At 50.5% G+C, this 22,995-nt stretch overlaps 1 protein-coding gene across 1 annotated transcript; it reads left to right on the forward strand.

The window, feature by feature from the left end:
• Positions 1-1,228: 1,228 nt before the first annotated feature.
• On the forward strand, positions 1,229-8,770 carry Slc25a10 (solute carrier family 25 member 10). Its single transcript, XM_003464807.5, has 11 exons — positions 1,229-1,493; positions 4,270-4,389; positions 4,925-5,039; positions 5,123-5,171; positions 5,338-5,379; positions 6,078-6,121; positions 6,210-6,280; positions 6,539-6,631; positions 6,908-6,985; positions 7,689-7,745; positions 7,835-8,770. Exons 1-11 carry the CDS (start codon positions 1,401-1,403, stop codon positions 7,934-7,936), a joined length of 864 nt encoding a protein of 287 aa, XP_003464855.1. The 5' UTR covers positions 1,229-1,400; the 3' UTR covers positions 7,937-8,770.
• Positions 8,771-22,995: the final 14,225 nt, after the last annotated feature.

Below are 22,995 nucleotides of genomic sequence, written 5' to 3' on the forward strand. Positions count from 1 at the left end.
TACCACACCCAGACAGAGATGAGCTGCAACTGTCCCCTCCAGTTGCATGATATTGTAATCTTGGACTTGGTGGACATTGGTTTCATACCAAATGCAGCACAGACAGACAGGCACAACCAAGGACGGTGAGGTCAGGAGGAAGCCTCAGTGGGCCTGACTGAGGAGGCCACGCCTCTCCCCAGACATTCCCATGAAGAAGCAGCTCCCTTCTCAAAGGCCCGCTCTGCTTCCTGGCTGCTGGGTCCCTCCACTCCATCCACTCTGGGTCTCTGGAATCCATTGGGCATGTTTCTCTCACTGCCCTGTGCTTCTTCCTGTGCCATGCTCTGTGCGCCTTCCTCAGTCTCCACGTGAAGCTGTTTGCATGAATAACATTACTGAGACAGATCAAGGCCACAGCCCAGCCCTCTGGTTGAGGACCTCAGGACCAGAGCCACTTAGGGTTCTGGAAGACAGAGCTGCATCTCTCCAAGTGCTACCAGGCAAACGTGCAGTGGACGTCCCTGTCTTCTGCCTCCTACACAGCTGATGTCGCTGAGTGCTCAGCAGTTGTTCTGCACACCACCACCCCCAGCTCCTACCCCAAGCCAGAAGTGTAAGACAGGTCCTTGCCCATCCCGTGCAGGCAGGGCCTGGGGCACACCTAGCGTCCTGGTTCCGGTTATGAAGTGGAGGGGGCCCTCCCCTGGGTATGGCCATATTTAAGTGCTCCCAGAGGCCTAGCCCACCAGTCCTGCATGGGTGACTGCTCCACTACCAGCAGAGCTAAGCTGCAGCTGGCCAGGCACTCCAAAGGGTGTCTGGGCATGTGTATGCCTGTGTCACAACTAGTCTTAACCAGCTGTCTTTTGCCCTTAGTTTCTGTTTAATCGGCAAGTTGGCCCCACAGAGGGTTCGTCCCTCCACGTCTGGGCCTAACAGGATTGGGGGCGGAAGTCTACTACCGAAGCATGCGTTGCCCCACTGATTTGATACGAGCGACGCCCCAGTCAGCGTCGCGTGCAAATTCAGGCCGCGGCTGGGACTGGGGGCTGGCAGAAGCCTGACCTCTTAGGCGCAGGTGACCTGTGACCTCCGGAGGTGCGCCCACAGTGGGTGAGGATGGCCCTTCCGTGGACTCCAGGGCTAGCGCGCTACCGCGCCGCCGCGGTTTTAAGACGCCAGGCCCGCCTCCATCGGGGCGTGGCCTCGCTGGCCCCTTGGTCGGGGGCGTGGCCCTGCGGACCCGCCCCTTGGCCGCGCGGGCGCATTGGCTGCCCGGGGCGCGGGCGCACCGTGGCACTTTGAACCAGGAGTCCGACGGCTGCTACTAGAGTTCGGGTCGTGTCGGGTCGAGTCGAGTGGGGTCAGGACCGACTTCGGGCAGGGGTAAAGCGGACTGGGCGTCCATTCTTCGGGCCATGGCAGCCGAGGCTCGCGTGTCACGCTGGTACTTCGGGGGGCTGGCCTCCTGCGGGGCCGCCTGCTGCACACACCCGCTGGACCTGCTCAAGGTGAGGCCAGGCCCAGAACCAGGACCGGCCTGTCGCCGGCGGGACCCTACTAAGCCGCGCCAGGATGCACACACGGTGATTACCGCGGCCGCGGGGCGGAGGCGCCGGTGACGGTGACGCCCACGCCCGCTCAGTTCGAGGTCCTCCTGCTGTGTCGCGAGGGCCTTGCGCCTGTGGCGCCTCTTGTGGCGCCCGCCGGGAGGCCGGAGGTAGGGGGAGAGCCGGGTTCATTCTGCAGGTGACCTGCGCAGGTGGCGGCTGGGCCTCGTGGGCAGCCCCGCTCCCCGGCTCTTGGCAGATGTGGCCTCAGCGCTGCCCTCTTTTGAACAGTTTCTCCTCCCCCAATATTACACGGCCCTCGCTGCCTGGTTAAAGGGTGATGGTGTGTCTGTGGGGCTACACAGCTGTTGGTTCCTAGGGAACCTGCATGCTGGTGGATGCCCAGGACAGGTGCAGAGATGGGAGGAAATGAAGGCCTGGCCTCTGCATCCTGCTCCACCACTGCTGGAGTGGGAGTGGACGCCAGGAGGGGTCTGACTCGTCATGAATGCCACCCCAGGCAAGCATACATTTATTTTTGACTTCATCTCTTTGAGAAAAGTGTGTATGGGGCAAAATAAAACAGAGCTCTCCTTGTTCCTGAGGGCACCAAGGGCCAAGGAACATGGTTTTCTGACCCTGCCTTACAGAGAACAAAGAAGAAAGGACCTGAGGCTACTCAGTCTGCTAGGGGGCGTGCCCTATGGTCATGGGGTGGCCTGTGGGCAGGGCTCAGCTGGTCTATACACTCCTCCACATCCCTGACCCTGAGTCTGGGGATAGCACAGTTGCCAGAGCTATTGAGCCAGCTTTAGGACCTTGTCCTGGGACTTCTATTTTTTTTTTTTTTTTTTTCATTTTTATTGGTACCAGGGATCGAACTCACGACTGCCGGCTTGCAAGGCAGGCGCTTATACCACTGAGCTAAATCCCCAGCCCCGGGACTTCTATTTTTTAAAGGGGTAGCTTTTCTAATTGGTAAAAGCACTGGCCCCCAGGTGCACGTGGGGGCAGGACCTTGCCTGTCCCCTGGGAAGACCTGCTCATGTGCATCAGAGCGGCAAGAGGCAGCTCTGCCACCAAAGAGGCCTCGGAGTCACAGCAGGACAGTGGCTGGGACTGGGGAAAGGGCTGGGTTGTTTTTGGTAACTCTTCTGGCCCCTTTGCCAGCTGTGGTCTCTAAACCAGTGGGGGCCCTGGAGCCTCCCACTGGACCCTCAGGATGTAATCTGGGCTCCTTTGGGCATTACTGCCCCACCCATGCTGTCTTGCTGTACAACACTGCTGGAACAGTGGTCAGGGAAGTGGCCATCCTGGGGTGTCCTCGCTGTTGGGTGGACAGTGCTCAGCCTCAGGGAAGACTGGTCAGAGATTTTTCTCTAAGGACTGCTCACCAGGGCCTTGAACTTTTAACAACTTGTTTTGGGGCCTGGGGATTTAGGTCTGGCATAAGTGCCTCCTTGGCAAGTGAGAGGTTGTGAGTTCGATCCCCAGCTGGAACCAAAGAAAACAAAGATTTGTTTTGAAGCTCTTCAATCTTCCCCAGTGGCCCCATGTCCCAACTTAGTCCTCATGGTCACTCCTCATGAGGACGGGGGCTGATTGAGTATTTTTGGCACTCAATCCAAAGCTGTGCAGGAGAGAGAGGAGACAAAGTAAGAAGAGGCCTTTAATGAGGGCATGGGAGAGCTTTATGGGGGTGCAGCAGCTTTCAGCAAGAACAAAGAAATGGGACTACTTTTATCAGTTCTGGCTGGGGAGGAGTTTGGGAGGTGTGCAAAATGACATATTAACAGCTGGTTTGAAGGAGCATCTGCCTGTAAAACAGGAGACAGATTTACTGGGGGCTGGGGGTGGAGGCTTGGGGGGTTGTGGAGTCTTGGGATTGGAAAGGGCTTGGCACACATGCAAAAAGGGAGCAGGAGATTTACCTCTGCAATGAGAAGGAGAATGTAGAAGTTAGTCTTGAAGAGGGGCTGGGGATTTAGCTCAGCGGCATAAGTTCCTGCCATGAGTTCGATCCCTGGTACCAATAAAAAAAAAGAAGAAGAAGAAGTTAGTCTTGGAGAGAGTTGTTTCTCTGGATCCTGTACGAAGTTGGGCGGATGTTGGATGTCATGTTATATAGCTAAGCCCCAGGCTAGCAGAACCTATCAGGGGCTGCTGCCCATGTGCCTACTATGGCCTAGGGCTCCACATCTCTGTTCTGCCCAGCTCACATAGTGGGTCCCCACCCATCTCTATTGTCCCAGGCCACTATCTCCCCCGGGAGCATGAGGGGGACTGTGCACATAGGGGGCCTTGTTCAACTGGGGACAGCTTCCTTGGGATTGTGCCAGGCATCGGGCTTGGATCTGGGCCTGGCTGTATGCCTGTGACCTCTGCTGTCCCCTGTCCCCCTCTTCCACATGGGTTGCCAGGGAGAAAGTAGGGGTAAGGCAGTGAGCAGGGATTATCACTGTTACAAAACCAGAGTGGGAACAGATCCCAGGCTGGACACAGAGTCCCCAGCCAGGGGCCCTGAGGAGCCTTTCATGACATCACGTCAGTGTTCCTATTTACAGGGGACCCTGAGCCTACAGGTGATTGTAGGGCCTCAACTCAACCGGTTCTGGGGAATCTTCAACAGAGAGCATGAGGGCTCCAGGCAGCATCTGCACTACCTCCTAGTCTTTGCTAGCCTGGGACCTGGGAGGTAGGGGCCAGATCTGTGCAAAAGCAACTCCTCCGGCTGCAGGTGCATCTACAAACACAGCAGGAAGTAAAGCTGCGAATGACCGGCATGGCGCTGCAGGTGGTGCGCACCGACGGCATCCTGGCTCTCTACAATGGCCTGAGCGCCTCACTGTGCAGACAGGTGTGCTGTAGCCTTGGACTCCCTGCTGGGCCCCTTTTCCTGCCTTGAAATAGGCTATCTGAGGCTGGGGATTTAGCTCAGCAGCATAAGCGCCTGCCTTGCAAGCAGGCAGTCATGAGTTCGATCCCGGGTACCGATAAAAAAGGAAAAAGACAAAAAAGAAATAGGCTATCTGAGAGCCCTGTGCTATGGAGAGCAACCCCTGGCCTACACTGAGCACCCCAAAGACTTAAGCATTTTCCTCCTTTTCCTTCCTGCAGACCCGGGAACCCCAGGCTAGGTTGGGACAGCTTCACAATGCCAGCTGTATTACAGCTGGGCCTAAAACCTCCACTTACAGATGGGGAAGCTGAGGTTGGGAGAGGTGAGAGAAAAAGGACCAGGCAGCCTGGGCTTGGGAGTTGGCCCAGCCGCTTGCTAGCCATGTGGCCCTGGGCAGCCCCTCCATGCGCCCCTGTTCCACAGGGCAATTGGCAATGGTGCCGTGAGCCCGGGAAGGGTGTGCCTGTTGCTGAGTCCAGTCCCTTCTCCCCAGATGACCTATTCCCTGACCCGATTTGCTATCTATGAGACCGTGCGGGACCACCTGACCAAGGGCAGCTCAGGGCCTGTTCCCTTTTACAGCAAGGTGCTGTTAGGAGGCATCAGCGGTAAGTGCTGGGCAGGAAATGAAGGGCTGGGCCAGCGGCCGGGCATAGAGAGTCATCTGAGTCTGGCACTTTTGTCATCACAGGTTTAACTGGAGGCTTTGTGGGCACCCCTGCAGACTTGGTCAATGTCAGGTTTGTGTGTACCCCTGTCCCAAGGCTGAGGTCTGTCTGAGCTGCAGACAGGGCAGGGATGGTGGGCTGCAGTGTGTCTGACCTTGAACAGGCCAACTCTGTGAGCTTCCCCACTGCTGTCAGGTGCGGACATGGCATGTGTCCAGCAGCTGCCCCTCTGTTTCAGGATGCAGAATGACATGAAGCTGCCTGTGAATCAGCGGCGCAAGTGAGCAGCAGGCCAGACTGGGATTTGGGTAGGGGGGACCCCCAGGTGGCTCTGCTTGGATATGACAGACTGTGCTACCATTGGGCTCAAGTGGAAAGGGGGTGGGGAGACCCATGGTTTTCAGGAACAGATGCTGTGAATAGCTGCCCTGGAGTCACTAGAGTGTCTCCCTGGGTCCCTCCGGACAGACTGGGGGCTGGAAATGCACCACCTAGGATGGGCCTGGGCCTGTTTCTCATGTGGTTTGAGTGTGGGGGGAGCCTCAGGGACTGAGTGGGATGCATGAGATAAGTTATGCCACAGCAAGATAGGCGCTCTCCACTCAGTGCCAGGGTGCCCGCAGGGGAGTGGCAGGACAGCCCTGCCCTGCCATAGCCGTGTTCTCTGTGACCATACCTAAGCCAATTCATCCTCTCCTTTGGGCAGGCAGTTTGTGGTTTCTTCCTGCAGCTTCTTCAGACTTCTGTCTCACTGGGTAGTGTCTCCTCCTCCTGGTGCTTTGTGGGAAAAAGAGTGGCCTAGGTTTTGCCTGCAGACAGGACCAGCCTAAGCTGGCAGCCCCTAGGGGGCCAAAACCCAAATGTGTGCCCAGGGAGGGGTGTGTAGGTCCTGAGGCCACTGTCCCTGTGATGAGGGTGGATCCTTGGGAACTGGTGGACAGGATGTGCCTCATATGGCCCATTCTTTGTCCCTGGCAGCTATGCCCATGCCCTGGATGGCCTGTACCGCGTGGCCCGTGAAGGTGAGAGAAGCTGGCACTTTGCATGGGAGCTCCCCTTCCCCACTAAGGGGGCTGGGCTGGAAGCCCAACTTCCCCTTTCTTCCTGCAGAGGGCCTGAGGAGGTTATTCTCTGGTGCAACCATGGCATCCAGCCGCGGGGCCCTTGTCACCGTGGGCCAGGTAGGGCTTCTGCACAGGGCAGGACACCAATAGTGAAGCAGTGGGTATGGGAGCCACCTGCTATCTGTTGGAGTAGGCACAGGTGGGTCAGGGCCACAGTGTGTGTCTGACCTTGGCCAGGTCCTGGCCTGTGTCTGGGCCTCTGGACTTACCTATGCATGGGTGTGGTGGTGATAGAGGACAGATGCTTGGTCACTGCTGGGTAGTGTCAATGTAAGCCTCTGCCTGCTTCCCTGGAGCTGTCCTGTCTACCCGCAGCTGTCATGCTACGATCAGGCCAAGCAGCTGGTCCTCAGCACGGGGTACCTGTCTGACAACATCTTCACTCACTTGGTCGCCAGCTTCATTGCAGTGAGTGCCTGGCCTTGGTGGCCAAGAGTGCCTGGGGGGAGGTGTGGCTGTGAGGGGGTGAGAGGCTGGTAGCACCCCTCAGGGGCCACAGAAGTGGACCCTGTGTCCACCCAGGCCCACTACTTCCTGGTGTCCCTTCTCCCTGAGGCCCAGGCCTCCACACTCAGGACACCTCTGAGTGGGAGTGGGGCTGTGAGCTCCGGCTCTTTGGGCTGGGCCACAAGTGGGGGTGCTGGGAGGTGCCCACAGGCCCCCTGTGACCCGGCCTCTCCCTAGGGTGGCTGTGCCACTTTCCTGTGCCAGCCCCTGGATGTGCTGAAGACCCGTTTGATGAACTCCAAAGGCGAGTACCAGGTGAGGCCATGCTGGCACCCTGCTGGCCACTGCCTCGCCCGGAACCCTTGCATCCTCATCCTGAAGACAGTGGCAGTCCCCATGGGGCTGTGGGGATACAGGGATGGAGTTGTCTCCCACTATTCCCTTCCAGTTGCACTCCTCTGGGGAGCCGTTGGCTGAGAGGGTTGTGCCTTTCCAAGCCTATGCCTTGCTTTAAGCCCCATTTCCTGCCTGGAGTGGTGGCACATGGCTGTAATCCTAGAACTCGGGAGGCCAAGCCTGGAGGATCGCCACGAGTTCAAGGCCAGCCTGAACAACACAGAAAACCAAAAATAAGCAAAGCTAATTTCCTTTGCACATGACAGAAGTGCTTGGTGGAAATCACCTGGGCCAGAGGAATGCAACCCCTGCACTGTCTGGCCTTGGGCTCCTCACTGTTACCACAGTGTCCCTGTGATCCTCTCTTGGCAGTGACTGTCACAGTTCCATCCTCAGCACCCCAGCCCTATGGGTGCACCATCAAAGGCCTGCTTGGTTGTCTGCTGGTGGGGTGGCCCTCAGTTCTGGGGTCCCTTGTTGATGTCCTCAGGGCTTCCACTCACACTCAGTACCCCTGGGAGCCTTTGGGGCCATGTACCTAGTGGATACCAGAGAACGGGTGCCTGTGTGTCCCCGTTAGTGAGAAGCCACTTCCTGCATCTCTTTACTCTGTCTCCTTCAGGGGGTTTTTCACTGCGCTGTGGAGACCGCCAAGCTGGGACCATTGGCCTTTTATAAGGTATAGTTGGGCAGCAGGGGCTGGGGGAGGGAGTGGCCGGCAGTGCCCCTCTGGGCCCTTCACATCTCCCTCTCCTGTTCTTTGCCCAGGGACTCTTTCCTGCTGGCATTCGTCTGATTCCACACACTGTGCTCACCTTCGTGTTTCTGGAGCAGCTGCGGAAACACTTCGGCCTCAAGGTGCCCACCTGAGGCCTCAGCATCAGGCCCCAGATCGGTGGAAGGGTGCGGCCCCCCCACCTTCCTGGTCTGGGCCCATGGAGTGCCCACCAAGTTCCTTTCCTCCCTGGGTCCCTGCTGGCCCCTCTGCTCCCCACTGGGCATTTGCCTGGCCTTGTCCCTCCCCACTGACAGTTCACTCAGGAAGAGGGCAAGAGCGTCGTCCCTCAGGATGGCTTCCTATCCTCCCCGCCCGACTCCCTCTTCCCAACAGGCAGTCACTGCAGAGCAGGGAGGGGCGGGATGACCTGTGCCCTGCTCTGGCTGAGGTTTGCTCCAGAAGCAGCAGCATCTTCCTGCAGCCTCCACTGAGCAAGGCCCTGGACAGCAGGGTGGGGCTGGGACCCTGTAGCTGCCCGCCATACTCGTGAACACATGCACTTTACTCTGACAAGAGGGACCACAGCTTTAGTACCCTCAGTGGTAGTGCCTCCCGCAAGCCCTGCTCCTGTGAGAAGGGACATGTGACAGATCACCAGCCAGTGCCAGGATGGCAGGTCCCCCCATACCCCTTGCGGGTGCAGCCCCAGATGCTTGAATAATTCGCTTTGCCTGACAAAACCTCAGTGCCCACAGCCTGCTGCTGTCCAACCAGCTGGTGCCCAGGGCCCTCAGATGCCTGCAGCCTCTGCTCCCCAGCTCCCTGGGAAAACGGCCACAGGCAGCAATGGGCTATGGTGTGTCCCCCAGGACTGTGGTCACCCCACAAGAGCACATAACAGCCAGAACCGCCACCAAAGCAGCCCATCTCCCTGTTGGCCTGCAGCTATGCATGGGTCCAATAAAGGAGTGACCTGGGTGACCTGCGCCAAGTCTGCTCTTCCACACCATTGGCTGCCTTGTGGCACATGGGCAATGGGGACCCCTCTGCACCCTCAGGCCAGGGGAAGGAGCTGTGATCACACCTTTTAGACAGCCTGTGGACAAAGGAATGGCCAGTGGCTTCCCCAGTGCAGAAGGGAGAGAAGGGATAAGGGCAGGGTATGGAGAGCTCTGGTTCCATAGTGCGACCCCTCCCAGCAAGCTCTGTGAGTCCCGGGGTCAGGCTGGTCTCACTGGACTCCTTGTCCAGCTATCAGGGGTGCCCTGAGTCAGTCCCCTGCTGTGGGTCCGGCCAGTGCTGCCTGGCCGGACCCTGGGACTGCAGACTCTGGGAGCTGGAAGCAAATGTCAGCCCTCCTGTTATTTATATATAAATACTTAAATGTACTGCTTGGGGAGCCTGAAGCAGCAGGATGGAGAATTCCAGCCCAGCCTGACCAACTCAGCAAGAGCCCATCTCCAGGCCTGGGGGGACAGGGTGGGCGGGGGCCCCTGGATTCCTTCCTGGCCTCCACACACTTCAGGCATGTGGCTCAGTGCAGAGCACTTGTCCAGCATACCCGAGGCCCTGGGTTCCTTCCCCAGCACCACCAAAACGTTAAGAAATATGTACATGTATATACCTTAAACCAAAATTATTATACCTGCAGTAGTAATTATTTACAGGTTAAAAGCCAACCGTAATGGTGTATTTTTCCCTTCCTCAAGTATCTACTTGGTGCTCAAGTTTCCCCAGGTTATAAGAGTTGGGCTTGGATCTGAGTCCAGTAAGAGCTGCTCCTCCCTTACTGCATTTCTGGCTAATCGGCCCAGGTCCACTTGGCAGTCCAGCCAAGCCGTCCCAGCTCAGGGTAGCCACGGTCTGATGGACTGTCTGTAGTGGGCAGGTAGCAGGGATTGGCAACATGGCCAGGAGCACTGGGGTGGACCGAGGTGGACAGGTCAGAAACCCAACTCGGGGCTAGCAGGTTGCGGAAGAGCGGCTTCCTGCTCAGTCCAGAAGCAGCATGGGCCCTGCATTCCAGAAGCAGCTCCCACAGGGTGCAGAGGAGGAATCTCACGCACTGGCCACCAGGCACTTCCCTGAGCCCTGGAGACCATCCAGTCTGGTTTAGCCAGCTGGTTTGGCCTGGGGTGAGAGGGACCCTGGGGTGGTAAGGACCTTCCAAGCCACAGGGGAGGGCTTAGACCCAGCTCCCCTCCCACCCTCAGGGAGAGCAGAGGGGGAGGCGGAGCTGGCAGGTCAGAGGACAGCCACTCCAGGGGGTAGGGGCCGGGCCCTGGCATGGCTCCCAGCTGGGCAGGCACTTTCTTCTGTCACCTTTGGGTCTTAACAAGTTTATAGCTCTTGAAAAACAGAGTAGGCTGCCAAGACAGCCTGGTGGAGGAAAAATAGTCCACACTTGGTGCCAGGACAGCTGCGTGTCCTCAGAGACAAGGCTGAGGCCGGACCCTCTCCTCACAGCCCAGGAGGGCTCCTGCACTGTATATGAGGCCAGAACTCTCCCTAGTGGGGACAGGCAAAAATAACAGGAGACCCGACATTGTCAGTTCAAGGCTGTGGCCAGTAGGGCCGCCCCAGGACTGCCATTCACTTTCTGCATGGGCTCCAGGTTGAAGTGGGGGGGGGTGTCAGGGTAGAGAAGAGAGGCTTAGGAGAGGTGGCGCCCCTGGGAGTCGGGAGGCTTCCTGTGGCTTTCAGTGATTGGACTGGGGACAAAAAATAAGGAACCAAGTGTGGTCCACTGGGGGCTGACTGCACAAGGGTGTCATCTGTCCTGCTGGACTGGTTGGCGCAGGTCTCAGAGTTTTCTTATAGAAGCCTCAGTGTGGAGCTGGGGACAGAGCCCAGGCCTGCTGCAGGCAAGCTAAGCACATGCTGCATTGAGCCACCCTCTCGGAGCCTCTGTTGAGACCACGTATGTTAGGTATGCATCTCCTGAAGTCCTAGAAGAAAACAACAAAAAGTCCTCAGGTTTGGCAAAGGATTGATTGATTGATTGATTGATTAGCCTTTTTGAGTAGGATCTCACTATGCATTCAGGTTGTCCTTGAACTCACTTTGTAGCCCACGCTGACCTCAACTAAGGATCCTCCTTACCTCTGCCTCCCAAGTGCTGGGATTTCAGGAATGTGCCGCCACACCTGGCTTCGCTCTGGCAGAATTAAAATGGCCCTGCCCTCTGCCCCTCTCCAGGGACTTCCTACAGTCCATCGATGTTGGGACAGAGCATCTGGGGCTCGGGCTCAGTGGACACAAGCCAAGTCAGGAGCCAGGGAGGAGGCTACAGTTTATTGTCCATGACTGATGGCACTGTACAGAAGTAGCATTGCAGATCTGACTCTAGATTGCTGCATGTTCTTCTGCAGTAAAACCCCAACTGCTAGAGAAATAGGGGTGTTTCCTCACTGTGGTGTCATACAAGATGACATCCTCCACCCGCCAATATATTTCAGTTCCTTGGTTACCCAAGTAATAGCTCCTGTTGGAGCTCTATTTGCTTCTGTCTTACAAACAGCTGGTTACTCTGAAGCACACTGTATAAACCAATCCCCAACCAACAAATACTCTGCCTCTGTACTTCCCACCTGCTTATTCCATATAAGCCCTAGACCATCAGAGAGCATGGCCTAATATTTTGGGAGTAATCCGGATCAGTGCCCATTGTTACAAATAAATCTGCCTCAAATCCTGGGTGTACTTGCCATTGCAGTGGGAGCACAGGGTTCGCATTCTGGAGGCTGAGGCAGAAGGGCCTTTGTGAGCTCAAGGACAGCCAGGCCTACATAGTGAGACAACCACAAAAAGCCCACTATTAAACCAAGCTAATAGTGCATGTTGGATTAAAGCCCCTCTCTCGGCAGCTTCACCTCTAATCTAGATTTAAAGCCAGCTGAATTCCTCATTCCAGTACAAACTGTCCCCAGCTCCAGGCTTAAAAGCTGCCCCCCGCCCCCTTGGGAGTGGGCTATAGTTTCTACATTGGGCCCCTGCTCCACAAGCTGCTGTCTTTGTCCTGCTAATAAATCCTTCTGCCTCAATTGGTCACCTCTGGGTCTTAAATCTACCTGACCTTTGGTGGCAAAGCCAAAGAGACCTTTGGCAATCAACTGATCCCTGAGACACCTTGCTTGTCATCCTTCCACACATATGCCAGCCATTGGGACTCCAGGTCCAGGCAGCCATCCTCCCGGTCCAGGAAGCCATCCTGAGTTGGAGTCTGCCATCTCCTCCTGGAGACCTTGCTGTGGTCCTCTGAAAATCCTGGTGCTAGGTGTCGTTCCTGCCCAGCATGGGGAACTGGCCACTGGCCTGGCCTCACAGGATATGTGGGGCACCAGTGTCCCGCTGGTAGCCACAGTGAGGCTACTCAGAGACATGGGATGAGACACAGGATGCTGTCCCTGTTGTTCTCTCCTCTGGCCACGTAGGCTCTCACCCATTGCACCATGGGCCTCCAACTCAGCCTCTGGTCCCTGAAGACTCACCTCCATTTCATCACCTTAAAAACCCTCTCTGTCCAGGAGGGGAGTCATCAAAACAAAAAATGGATTTTCTTCTGTAAGACAGTTTAATAGATAATAATCTAAACACAGCACATGTGACATCCAGTCTTCCTGACTTCCACAGATTTATCCAGCACAATGGAGAGCAGTCTTTACGTGTAGGGCTTCTTTTACCTGCCTGGCTTTCAGCCACCCTCGGGTCTCAGTTCTGCCTCCAGTCTCCCTCACCAGGTACCCCCCTTACAGCCTCTCCCCTGCATACTCTGATGCCCCTTCCCTCTTCAGACTCACTGGTGTAACTCTGTAGCTTAGTGGCATTAGCACCTGCCTTTCAAGCAGGCAGTCGTGAGTTCGATCTCCGGTACCAATTAAAAAACAAAAACAAAAAGACAACCAAACCAAGATAGCAGAAATGTGGCAAGGGGTCTCTTTGGTTAACATGAAAAAGTGCTATGGTAGCCCCTAGACAGATACTTGTCTTACCTCATCTGTGGCTTTCCCTGTTTTTTGGGTTGTTTTGGTTTGGTTCCATTTTGGTTTTTTTGACACAGGGTCTGGTTACTTTTTTGAGACAGGGCCAGGCTGGTCTTGAATTCACTATGTACCGCAAGTTGGCCTCAAATTCCTTCTGTCTCAGCCCCCAGAGTGCTTGCAATTACAGTTAGGTTTCACCAGCCTGGCTGTCTGCCTATCAATCTCTGTTTATAATAATCAACTGTATTGGAGCACTCAGTCTTTAGTAAAAAAAAAAAATAATAATCAACTCTGAACTTGAGAAACTGTCAGGAGGGACCCTGCTCAGCCGAGAAACTGGTGCCTGAACCAATTCACTTCAGTTTTCTCTGCCTAAGGTGGCTCCAGCATCCCCCACCTGTGAGATTAGAAGAAATACTTCTTTTTACTTTTTGAGACAGGGTTTGCTGTGCAGTTCAGACTGGCCTTGAACTCACTTTGTAGCAAAAGCTGACCTTGATCTGGTATCGATCCTCCTGCTTAAACAACGCAACTTAAAAACAAACTACAAATTTAAGGGCCAGCGATTTAGCTCAGCAGCATAAGCACCTGCCTGGCAAACGAGAGGTCATGAGTTGGATCCCCAGTACCAAAAAAGAAAAAAAAATTAAAAACACCTGTGTCAGTTCACAGAGGCCATGGTGTACATACCCACACATAACAGCAGACTGAACTCCAGACTGCAGGCCCAGATCCAGTAAATACAAAGAGAAAGCTGAAATAAAACAAAATATCAATGCTGTTGCCAAAAAGATAAAAGGTTTTTTCCTTTTCTTTTTGAGGTAGGAATTTACTATGCAGTTCAGGCTGGCCTTGAATTCACTTTGTAGGCGATGCCAAACTGGCCTTGAACTTGCAGTGATCCTCCTGCTTTAATTTCCCAAATGCTGTGGTTATAGCGTGCACCATCATGTCTAGCCTAAAAAGATAAAAGATTTTAAAAATAAATAAAAAGATAAAAGATTTTTAAAAGGACCTGTGGCTGGGCTTGGTCACTCAGGAGGCCAAGACAGGAGGATTACTATGAGTTTGAGGCGAGCCTGAGCTACATAGTGGGACCCTTTCAAAAAAAAAAAAAAAAAAGAAAAGAAAGTATGGTCTCAAAGCAGATCCATTTACCTAAAAGTATCTGAAACAGTTGAACACAATGGGATGGCAGAGCCAGAAATCTCCAGGAATGTCAGCTGGGTAGGAGCCTCAAAATAAGAGGCTATGACTTCTTCAAGTACAAAATTTTATGTATCAGAAACTGAAGCAACAACCTCGTAAATTCACTCAAATGCCATCCTAGTTGAGTTATGCAGACTGGCTCTTTGCATATCCTTCTTTATGCACACTGCAAAAATGCGTATGCACCTGACCAGCTCAGTTTACTCACTGGTTCCCGCCATCCTCACTGGCTCCTGCCATCCTCGCTGTCATTCATCCTTGAGCCTCTCCATTCTTCATGAGGTGATAAATTCTGGAAAGGTCTTGGACCAGGGCCTTTATCTGTATACCCTCACTTGGATTGGACTTTGGAGCCTGTGGCTGCCCATAATGTAGAATATGTCTTGGTGTCTTTACTCTTGCCGTGGCTTGCATTGGAGGTGGTAGGTTAGAATTAACTTGCTGGAATTCCAATTATATTTCAATGGGATTACAAATACAACTTTCTGGATTGTGAGGCAGACTGGAAGAGGAATTACAATATTTGTATTATACAATATTTGTATTATAATACACAATTTTTTTTGTCTTTTTTGAGATGGGGTCTCGATGCAGTTCAGGCTGGCCTTGAGCTCACTTTGTAGCCCAAAGCTGGTCTCGAACTCGCAACGATCCTCCCACCTCAGCCTCCCGAGTGCTGGGATTAAAGGCATGAGCCACCACGCCCGCCCAGCGCAATATTTGTTTTTTGGTACCGGGGATCGAACAAACACTACGCTTGCCAGGCAGCGCTTAAACCACTGAGCCAAATCCCCAGACCTAACAATATTCGATAATTGGATTACAATAGAAAAGGATTTCTTTTTCCCTACAGGCCTGCCAGCATTTGTTATTGGTTGATTTCTTGATAGTAGCCATTCTTTCCAAGTGAGATGGATTTTAGCATTGTTTTAATTTGTGTTTCTCAAAGGACCAGTGCTGTTGAACGTTTTTGCATATATTTATTTGCTGTATGTATTTCTTCATCTGAGAGGTGTGTGTTCATTTCAGATACTCATATTGGATTGGGTTTTATAATTTGAAGGTCTGAGGCTGAAGATACAGCTCAGTGGCAAAGCATGAACCTGGCAAGTTCAAGGTCTGGAGCTCAATTCCCAGTACTCAAATAAACAAACAGAAAACCTCCACAAAATTTGAAGGTCTGATTTTCAGTTCTTTATATATTCTAGATAGTAGTCCTTCATCAGAGGAATAGTTGCTACAAAATGTTTTCCCATTCAGTGGGTTGTCTCTTAGTGATTTCTTAGTGTGTGACACTAACTGTAAGTGGTCAATTATTTCCCCTCCAAAGTGGGACCAGATAAGACCATGGCCAGAACAGCACCCTGGCAATAAGGGATGACAATAAAAGATGATTAATCAACAATGCCCTCTTTTTTTTTTTTTTTTTTTTTTTTTTAACAGCGCCCTCTTAAGAGGGGATATAAACCGGGTGTGGTGGCTCACGCCTGTAATCCCAGCACTTGGGAGGCTGAGGTGGGAAGATCATTGTGAGTTCGAGACCAGCCTGGGCTACAAAGTGAGCTCAAGGCCAACCTGAACTGCATAGCAAGACCATGTCTCAAAAAGACAAAAAAAAAAAAAAAAAGAGGGGAAGAAAGAAGGAGGAGAGAGAGAGAGAGAGAGAGAGAGAGAGAGAGAGAGAGAGAAAGCTGTCAAAATAGAAATGAAGTCACTTGTTTCAACCTGAGCAAAAGACAGAGCCCAGAGGTAATAAGGAAGGATCCTTAAGTGCCTGACTGTAACTATCACAAAAGATACTTTTTAATCTGACATTCAAATTCTTGTTAAAAATGGCTACCAATTATTCTTAAGTAATTCTCTTTGATCCATGTTTGTACAACTACTCCTCTAATTTATTCTTTCCAGTATCCTACAGTTTTCAAGCCTCAGGCCAATTCCTAAATCTACTCCAAAAGACATTTGAACCTCCTCATTCAGTTTAGGCCTCAACTCCGAGCTCAGAGCCATCCTACCTCCGATGAGCAGCAAACTTCAAGAGGCCCCCAGTTAGCCCGAAGAAGTTATAGCTGTGACCACTTTGTCCTTCTTTGCTGATTCATCGGGAAAAACAGTGAGAAAAAGGTGGACATTCTTAGCACCCAGACCTCTTGGATGCCACACTTCTGCCTGGCACCCTCTGCCCAGCCTCAAACCCTGTGCTAGCGCGGACTCAAAGCACAGAAGTCCCAGCCTGGGGCTGAAGGGGCGGTCAGGTCATTGCCAGACCTCTGAGAAGGCCTGGAAGTTCCAAATCAAAGGTTAACTCTGACCTGTCCTTTTGCGTTTGCTGTGCCTTGCTGCCAGCAACTGACCAGGCCCGTCTCCCTAGTCGTCAACAGAGTCCGGCATCCTCCAAAGGTAGCAGGGAAAATGATCTCATTTTTCTGGGTATGAGAACAATCTTCTGTTTGGCACAGAAATAAGTGGGACTTTTAGCTTTTTGTTGTTTGCTTGTCTGACGGAGATAGGAGGTCACTGTACAGTCCAGGCTGTCCTTGAACTCACTATGTTACCCAGGCTGGCCTCGAACTCCCAGCCATCCTCCTGCTCAGCCTCCCAAATGCTGCAATAACGGGAGTGCGTGACCATAGCCGGTTGCTTTGCACTTTAGAAATAATCCCCACAGGGGCTGGAGATTTAGCTCAGCAGCATAAACACTTGCCTTGCAAGCAGGTGGTCGTGAGTTCGATCCCTGGTACCAATGAAAAAGACAAAAAAAAAAAAGTCCCCACACATTTCTTTCTAGCACTCCCAACTTATCCTACTTCATAAGTGGGAAAGACATTTTTTTTTTTTGTCTTTTTCCTTTTCATCGGTACCGGGGATTGAACTCACAACTGCCTGCTTGCAAGACAGGCGCTTATGCCACTGAGCTAAACCTCCAGCCCCATTTTTTTTTTTTTTTTTTTGGTCTTTTTGAGACAGGGCCTCGCTATGCAGTTCAGGCTGGCCTTAGGCTCACTTTGTAGCCCAGGCTGGACTCAGACTTGCCACAATCTGCCTGCCTCAGCCTCCAGAGTGCTGGGATTAAAGCAGTGCATTACCATGGCTGGCTTCAAGACACTTTCAAAACCACATTCTACCATTACCATCCAGAGCTCCCTCCCCTTAGCTACTCTTTTTTTTTTTTTTTCTTTTTTTAACCAGGGATCAAACTCACAACCTCACACTTGCGACCTCACACTTGCTAGGCAGGTGCTTATGCCGCTGAGCTAAATCCCTGACATCTTAGCTACTCTTTTCCTGCTTACCTACCGCACAGATTACACAACACAGGTTACACAGACTTTACCTCATGTTCAACCCTAACAAGTCACACCCCGCCATCACTTGTCACTCTCAGAGACCCCACCTGCTTCCCCAACAAGACAAAGTATCCCTTAACCGGTAGGCCAGATGGGGACTCCAACCCCCCATCTCTAGATACCTTCCTCTCTGATACTTTCTTAAACCTATGAGTTTTTACAACACTCCTAGCCTATTCATAAAAAAATCCAAATGAAGGGCTGGCGTGGCACACACCTGTCATCCCACATGCAGGAAGCTGAGACAAGAAGATTGCTAAGAGTTGGAGGCCAGGACTCTGGGAACATGGTGGACAGATAGCAGCCAATACGGAGGCTCTCTGAAAGACCCAGCTTAGGATTCAGGAATGGTGCGGAGTAAGGAATCATAAGCAAGAGGAAATATGCCCTGCTGACCCAAGAACAAACTGGGCTGAGAGAAACCAACTGGGAACACAATCCTGGTGCTATAACAGGAACAGAAAAGCCTCAGTGTGGAAGCTGGAGCCCGTGCCATTGGAAGCTGCAATTTGGGTTTCCCGCTGCCGCTGCTGTGTCTACATCGTCTCGGCAGGGAGAGAGATGTGCGAAAGCTCTGAGAATGGGAATTGGTGAACGGAGTTGAAAGCAGGACGGGCGGGGAGCTGTGCATTGACCTGCGGTGAGTGAGAGAAACTGGGACTCTTTCACAGTCTAGGAGACTCCAACAGAGGACATTCTGGCACCAGGCAGGCTTGCAGGAACAGGGCACTGCACTGACTTCAGTCACATATCCCCCTCTCAAGCAGGATTGGTGAGCAGTGCCTAGCATATGTGACGCTGCTGGCTGAGACCCAGTAGGCTAGCACAACCCAGGTCCCAGCATCTGAAGGTAGATTGACCTGGAGGGGTGGGCCCCGCATAGGCTCCCTAGTCTGCAATTTCCGGGTGCGCTGCAGTGGGCGGGAACACCTAGCCGACAGGGAAGGAAGCTGGGCCTCCTATATACGCTTGCATATATAAGGAACAAAGAATATGGGAAGAGGCAGCAACAAGAAAGGCTCCTTGGCCCCCAATCCTGAGAAAGAAGCAATAGCAGACACAGCACCAATAGATATAAAGCACTATCTCCAGAGCCTCATAGACAAGTTCAGGAATGAAGTTATTAATGACCTGAAGCTAGACATAAGCAGAATAGTTAGAGAAATGCTAAGCACCACCCAAGAAAAAACAGATGGTGGAATGGAAGAACAGAAAAAGAGAGGAGAATTGTTTGATGGAGAAAATAGAGAAAGCATAGAATACATGAAGCAGGTTCAAAGAGATTACCAGGAAACTAAAAACTCTATCAAAAACTGGCATAACAGCTTGAAAGAAACTAAGGACAGATTATCTGAACTGGAGGGCAGATTTGTAATATGGGAGCATGAAATGAAAAACTTCTTAAAAATAGCAAAGAAACAAACAGCAATAATACAAAGACTAGAAGATGATAAGAAGATCTATAACTTAAGAATTAAGAATATAAAAGAAGAAGTAGGGACACAAACAAATGAACTACAAAAGCTACTCATAGAAATAATCCAGGAGAATTTTCCTAATTTAGCAAAAGGTAAAGATACTCAGTTGTATGAAGCATACAGGACCCCAGCCACCTACAACCCAAACAGAGCAACACCAGGCATATAATAATTAAAATTCCAGAAATCCAATACAAGAACAGAATATTAAAAGCCATCAGAGACAAGAAACAGATCACTTACAAGGGAACACCCATCAGAATTACAGCAGACTTCTCGGCACAAACCATCAAATCACGAAGAGCGTGGGGGGAAATAATTCAAGCTTTGAAAGATAATAATCTCCAGCCAAGATTGAGATATCCTGCACAACTATTCCTGGAAATTGATGGAAAAACAAGGTGCTTCCAGGATAAAGAGGAACTAGGAGAATATGCAACCACCAATCCAACTCTACAGAGAAAACTGCAGGATATTCTAAAAAAGAAAAATACGAAGAATCCAGAAATAGTGGCAGAGAGGCCACAATGAATGGAGCAGAAAACAAAATGAAGAAGACAAATTGACAGCTAATGACAGAAAAAGAGCTCAACAGAAATGAGGCAGAGAAGATTGGATGATAGGAACAGCTATTTTGGAGAAAATGATGTCTTAATAGATAATACTGATTTAGTATCATCTTGTTTTGAAGTCTCATCAAGCTTTTGTTCTTCTGTCTCCATTGGTCTAAACAGGTTGTATCTTATTGGATTTTATTATGTATGATAGTATAAGCAAAAACTTTTATAGACAAGGAGATTATACAGAAACCATTGTTCATTTTCTGTTAGTTGATTCTAAATACCCTGTAATACTGTCATTCTCTTAAATGGTTTTACATTTTTTTGATATATTTGATGCTACAGTATACGAAGTTATACTCAAAGATTTCAAGGAAAGAAACAATATGGTAACTACTTTTATGTCAGGATTATCGTGTGGTGAAACACTATTTTGCTTAAATGGTTATTGTTTTGATCTGCACTGTTCTGCTGTTATGCCCTCTTTTATCTCAATCTCCATTTTATTATTTACTTTTTTATTTTTATCCTTTTAATTAAGGGACAATAAATAAAAAATAGCAGGATATATTATAGTAACCCACTTTGACTTTCCATTATCTTGATTTAAAGCCCTGTATTGCTCTCACCATCTTGTTTTGACTGATGTCCCCCTATTCTGTTTTGCTTGATAGTACCAGGTTCGAAAGTTTAGGCAACAGCTGTGAAGATAGTGGGATTCATTATGACGCCCATTCTGGTTGACTATTATCTACTTTTGAAGACCTATAATGTCTCCAATGTTTTGGTTTTGTTGGTTTTGTTCGTTTTGTTCTTTACTGTTTTGTTCCATTTTATTATAACTGATGATATAGGCAATTCTATTAGAGATAGCGGGAGGCATTATGGTAACCATTGTTGATCACCTTGTATTATGCTTTTACATTATCTAATATTGCCACCCTTTTGATTTGACTGACTCTGTTCTGTTATGTCACATTTGGTTCTACTCTCTTCCAAAAAAGTAATAAGTACTGTGGGAGCAACAAAACCCAAAATGTGTAATTGTCATTGTACAAAAGAGAGGAAAAGAAAGTGCTCTAAATGATATAACTGCATGTATATTTAAGTGTATAAGATAGATAATGATATTACTGAGTTTTGTTGGATCATTGAACAGAACTGTTTGCAGTCTCACTGTTGGAATGTCCACTTTATAAGCTTTAATTTTATAACTTGAACAATTATTTCTAAGATGACAATATATAATCCATTAGCTAGTGATTTCCTACTGTTTATTTTTTTCTGTAAATTTGTATAACTTGTTTTTGGTTTAGCTCTTCTTTTTTTTTTTTTTTTTTTTTGGCGGTACCAGGGATCGAACTCATGATCTTGCGCTTGCCAGGCAGGCGCTTATGCCACTAAGCTAAATCCCCAGTAAATTTGTATAACTTGTACCCTTTCTCTGCTTTTTTTCTTTTTCTCCTTAAATAAAATTTAAAAAAAAAAAAAAAAGAGTTGGAGGCCAGCCAGGGCTACATGGTGAGGTCAAGGCCAGCCTGAATTACATAGCAAGACCCTGTCTCCGCTTCCCCCAAAAAAAGAAATCTAACACCTAGACTAGGACATACACACTATCACTGAACCTGCCTACCTGTAGTCCCCTAGTCCCTAACTACGCAACATTTTCCCCTACAGTTCTTACCTCAAAGACACTTTTTTTTGCTATCTCTCTTGACCTCAAAATTCTTTTTCCTTTACTTAAACTGATTTCAACACTGACAACTCCCAAATTAAACTCCCAAAACTTAACTGTCCTTCCTCAGGGATTCTACCACAACCCACACTTTTGTGGGGTTTTTTGTATCAGGAATTGAACTCAGGACCCTGAGCTTCCCAGGCAGGCACTTACACCACTGAGCTATATCCCTGGTCCTGACCCACACTGTTTTAGATAAACACAGCCAAAGACCTCCTTTGTCTTCCCCCAGACCCTGGCTGCCCACCAGGTGTCTGTGACCTTTGCAGTATAGCTCTCTGGATCTGTGTATAACAGCCACTGTGGAGTTACTCAACTTCCTAACAGTACAGGGATACTAGGTGTTATAGCTAGGCGTTCCCACAAAGCCTCCTGAGCCCAGAGGTGGAGCTCTTTCCAGTGACTGGCTCATAGGTGCTGATACTCAGAAGTAGATTAGTCTGCTGATGAGTTTATAACTAAATATGATGGTGGGAGGTGAAGCCTGGTGGGACAGGCTGTGGGGTGTGGCCTGGAAAGGCTTGTCTTCCTTCTCCTCCCCGTGTCCCTCACTGTTTCCTACTGCCCTGCCATGATTTTTTTTTTTTTAATCTTTTTGAGACAGGGTCTCACTATGCAGTTCAGGCTGGCCTTGGGCTCACTTTGTAGCCCAGGCTGGTGTCAGACTTGCAAATGATTCTCCTGTGTCAGCCTCCCGAGTGCTAGGATTATGAGAGGGCCATGAACTGTTTCTTTTCCGCCCAGCCCCTCTGCCATACTGCCCCGCCTTAGAACCACCCATTGAACCCAATACCAACTGTGAGCCAAAATAAACTTTTCTTCTTGGAGTTATGGGCGTTGGGCACTGTGTCTCAGCAGTAAGAAAGTAACTAAGACATATTTTGGTACCAGAAAAGTGGGCTCCTAGCTGTGACCGCCACACCATGTGGCTCAGAAGTCTTGGGAACTGATTTGCGGGAGCTTGCCGAGGGTTGGAGGTACTGGATGGAGAAGCAACACTGGAATATTTTAGCTGGGCTTGATGGGAATTCTGGTCAGAGCTCAGAAGACCAGAACACTGACAGAAATGCAGGTGAAAAAGACCAGGGCTCGGGTTTCAGCTGGGATTGAAGACCGCATTGGCAGTTGGTCTCCAGGCCGTGTGTATTATGCTTGGGCAAAAAATTGGTTTGCATTTTACTCTGGTCCTGAGAGTTTGAAGAGTGTTGGACCTGTTAATTGGACAGAAGAATTTTCAAGGTAGTTTAATATCCAGGACTCAGTGAAAAGCCCCAATTGTCTGTGTTAAGGATATACTGAGCGAATAAAAGCAGAGACAAGCCAGGAATTTAGCTCAGTGTCACAAATGCTTGCCTGGCAAGTGTGAAGTCATGAGTTCAATTCCCAGTACCAAAAAAAGAAAAGAAAAGCAGAGACAGAGTTAGTAATACATGAACAGCTAGGAAGTCAGTGTCTCCCAATGGATCCCCTCCAAAACAGCCACTATTTATGAGGTGTGTACAGGGCCAGGCAGGGCTGGCGAACGTTTCCTGTTTGACGGAAGACTCAGACTCAGGATGATGCAGAAGATCTTATGTTAAGAGTCAAGGGAAATCTCACGCAGGTGGAAGTGATCATCCCAAGCCTCTATTCCCTCATCCCTTAGCGAAGTATGCAAAATTAGCCATTGCGAATTTAGGGTCCGCGGAGCTGTGGCATGGGTGGTGCCAAGAACTTTCAACCAGCTGTATCTTGAAAGTCGAGAGCAGGCTGACGTGAGGAGGAGGGAAGATGTGAGGGTGCGTACCAGCCAGCAGGCCGTGCAAAGTCCTCATCACGCAGGAAGCAGATTCTCCTCGTCTTCAGGTGTTCAAAACAGTTCTGAATTTGGGACTTGGCAAGTATTTCTGTGTGGTCT

This window comes from Cavia porcellus, unplaced genomic scaffold, assembly GCF_034190915.1.
Source record: "Cavia porcellus strain 051 isolate PalLab524CR breed Dunkin Hartley unplaced genomic scaffold, mCavPor4.1 scaffold_32, whole genome shotgun sequence".
NCBI classification, from domain to species: domain Eukaryota; kingdom Metazoa; phylum Chordata; class Mammalia; order Rodentia; family Caviidae; genus Cavia; species Cavia porcellus.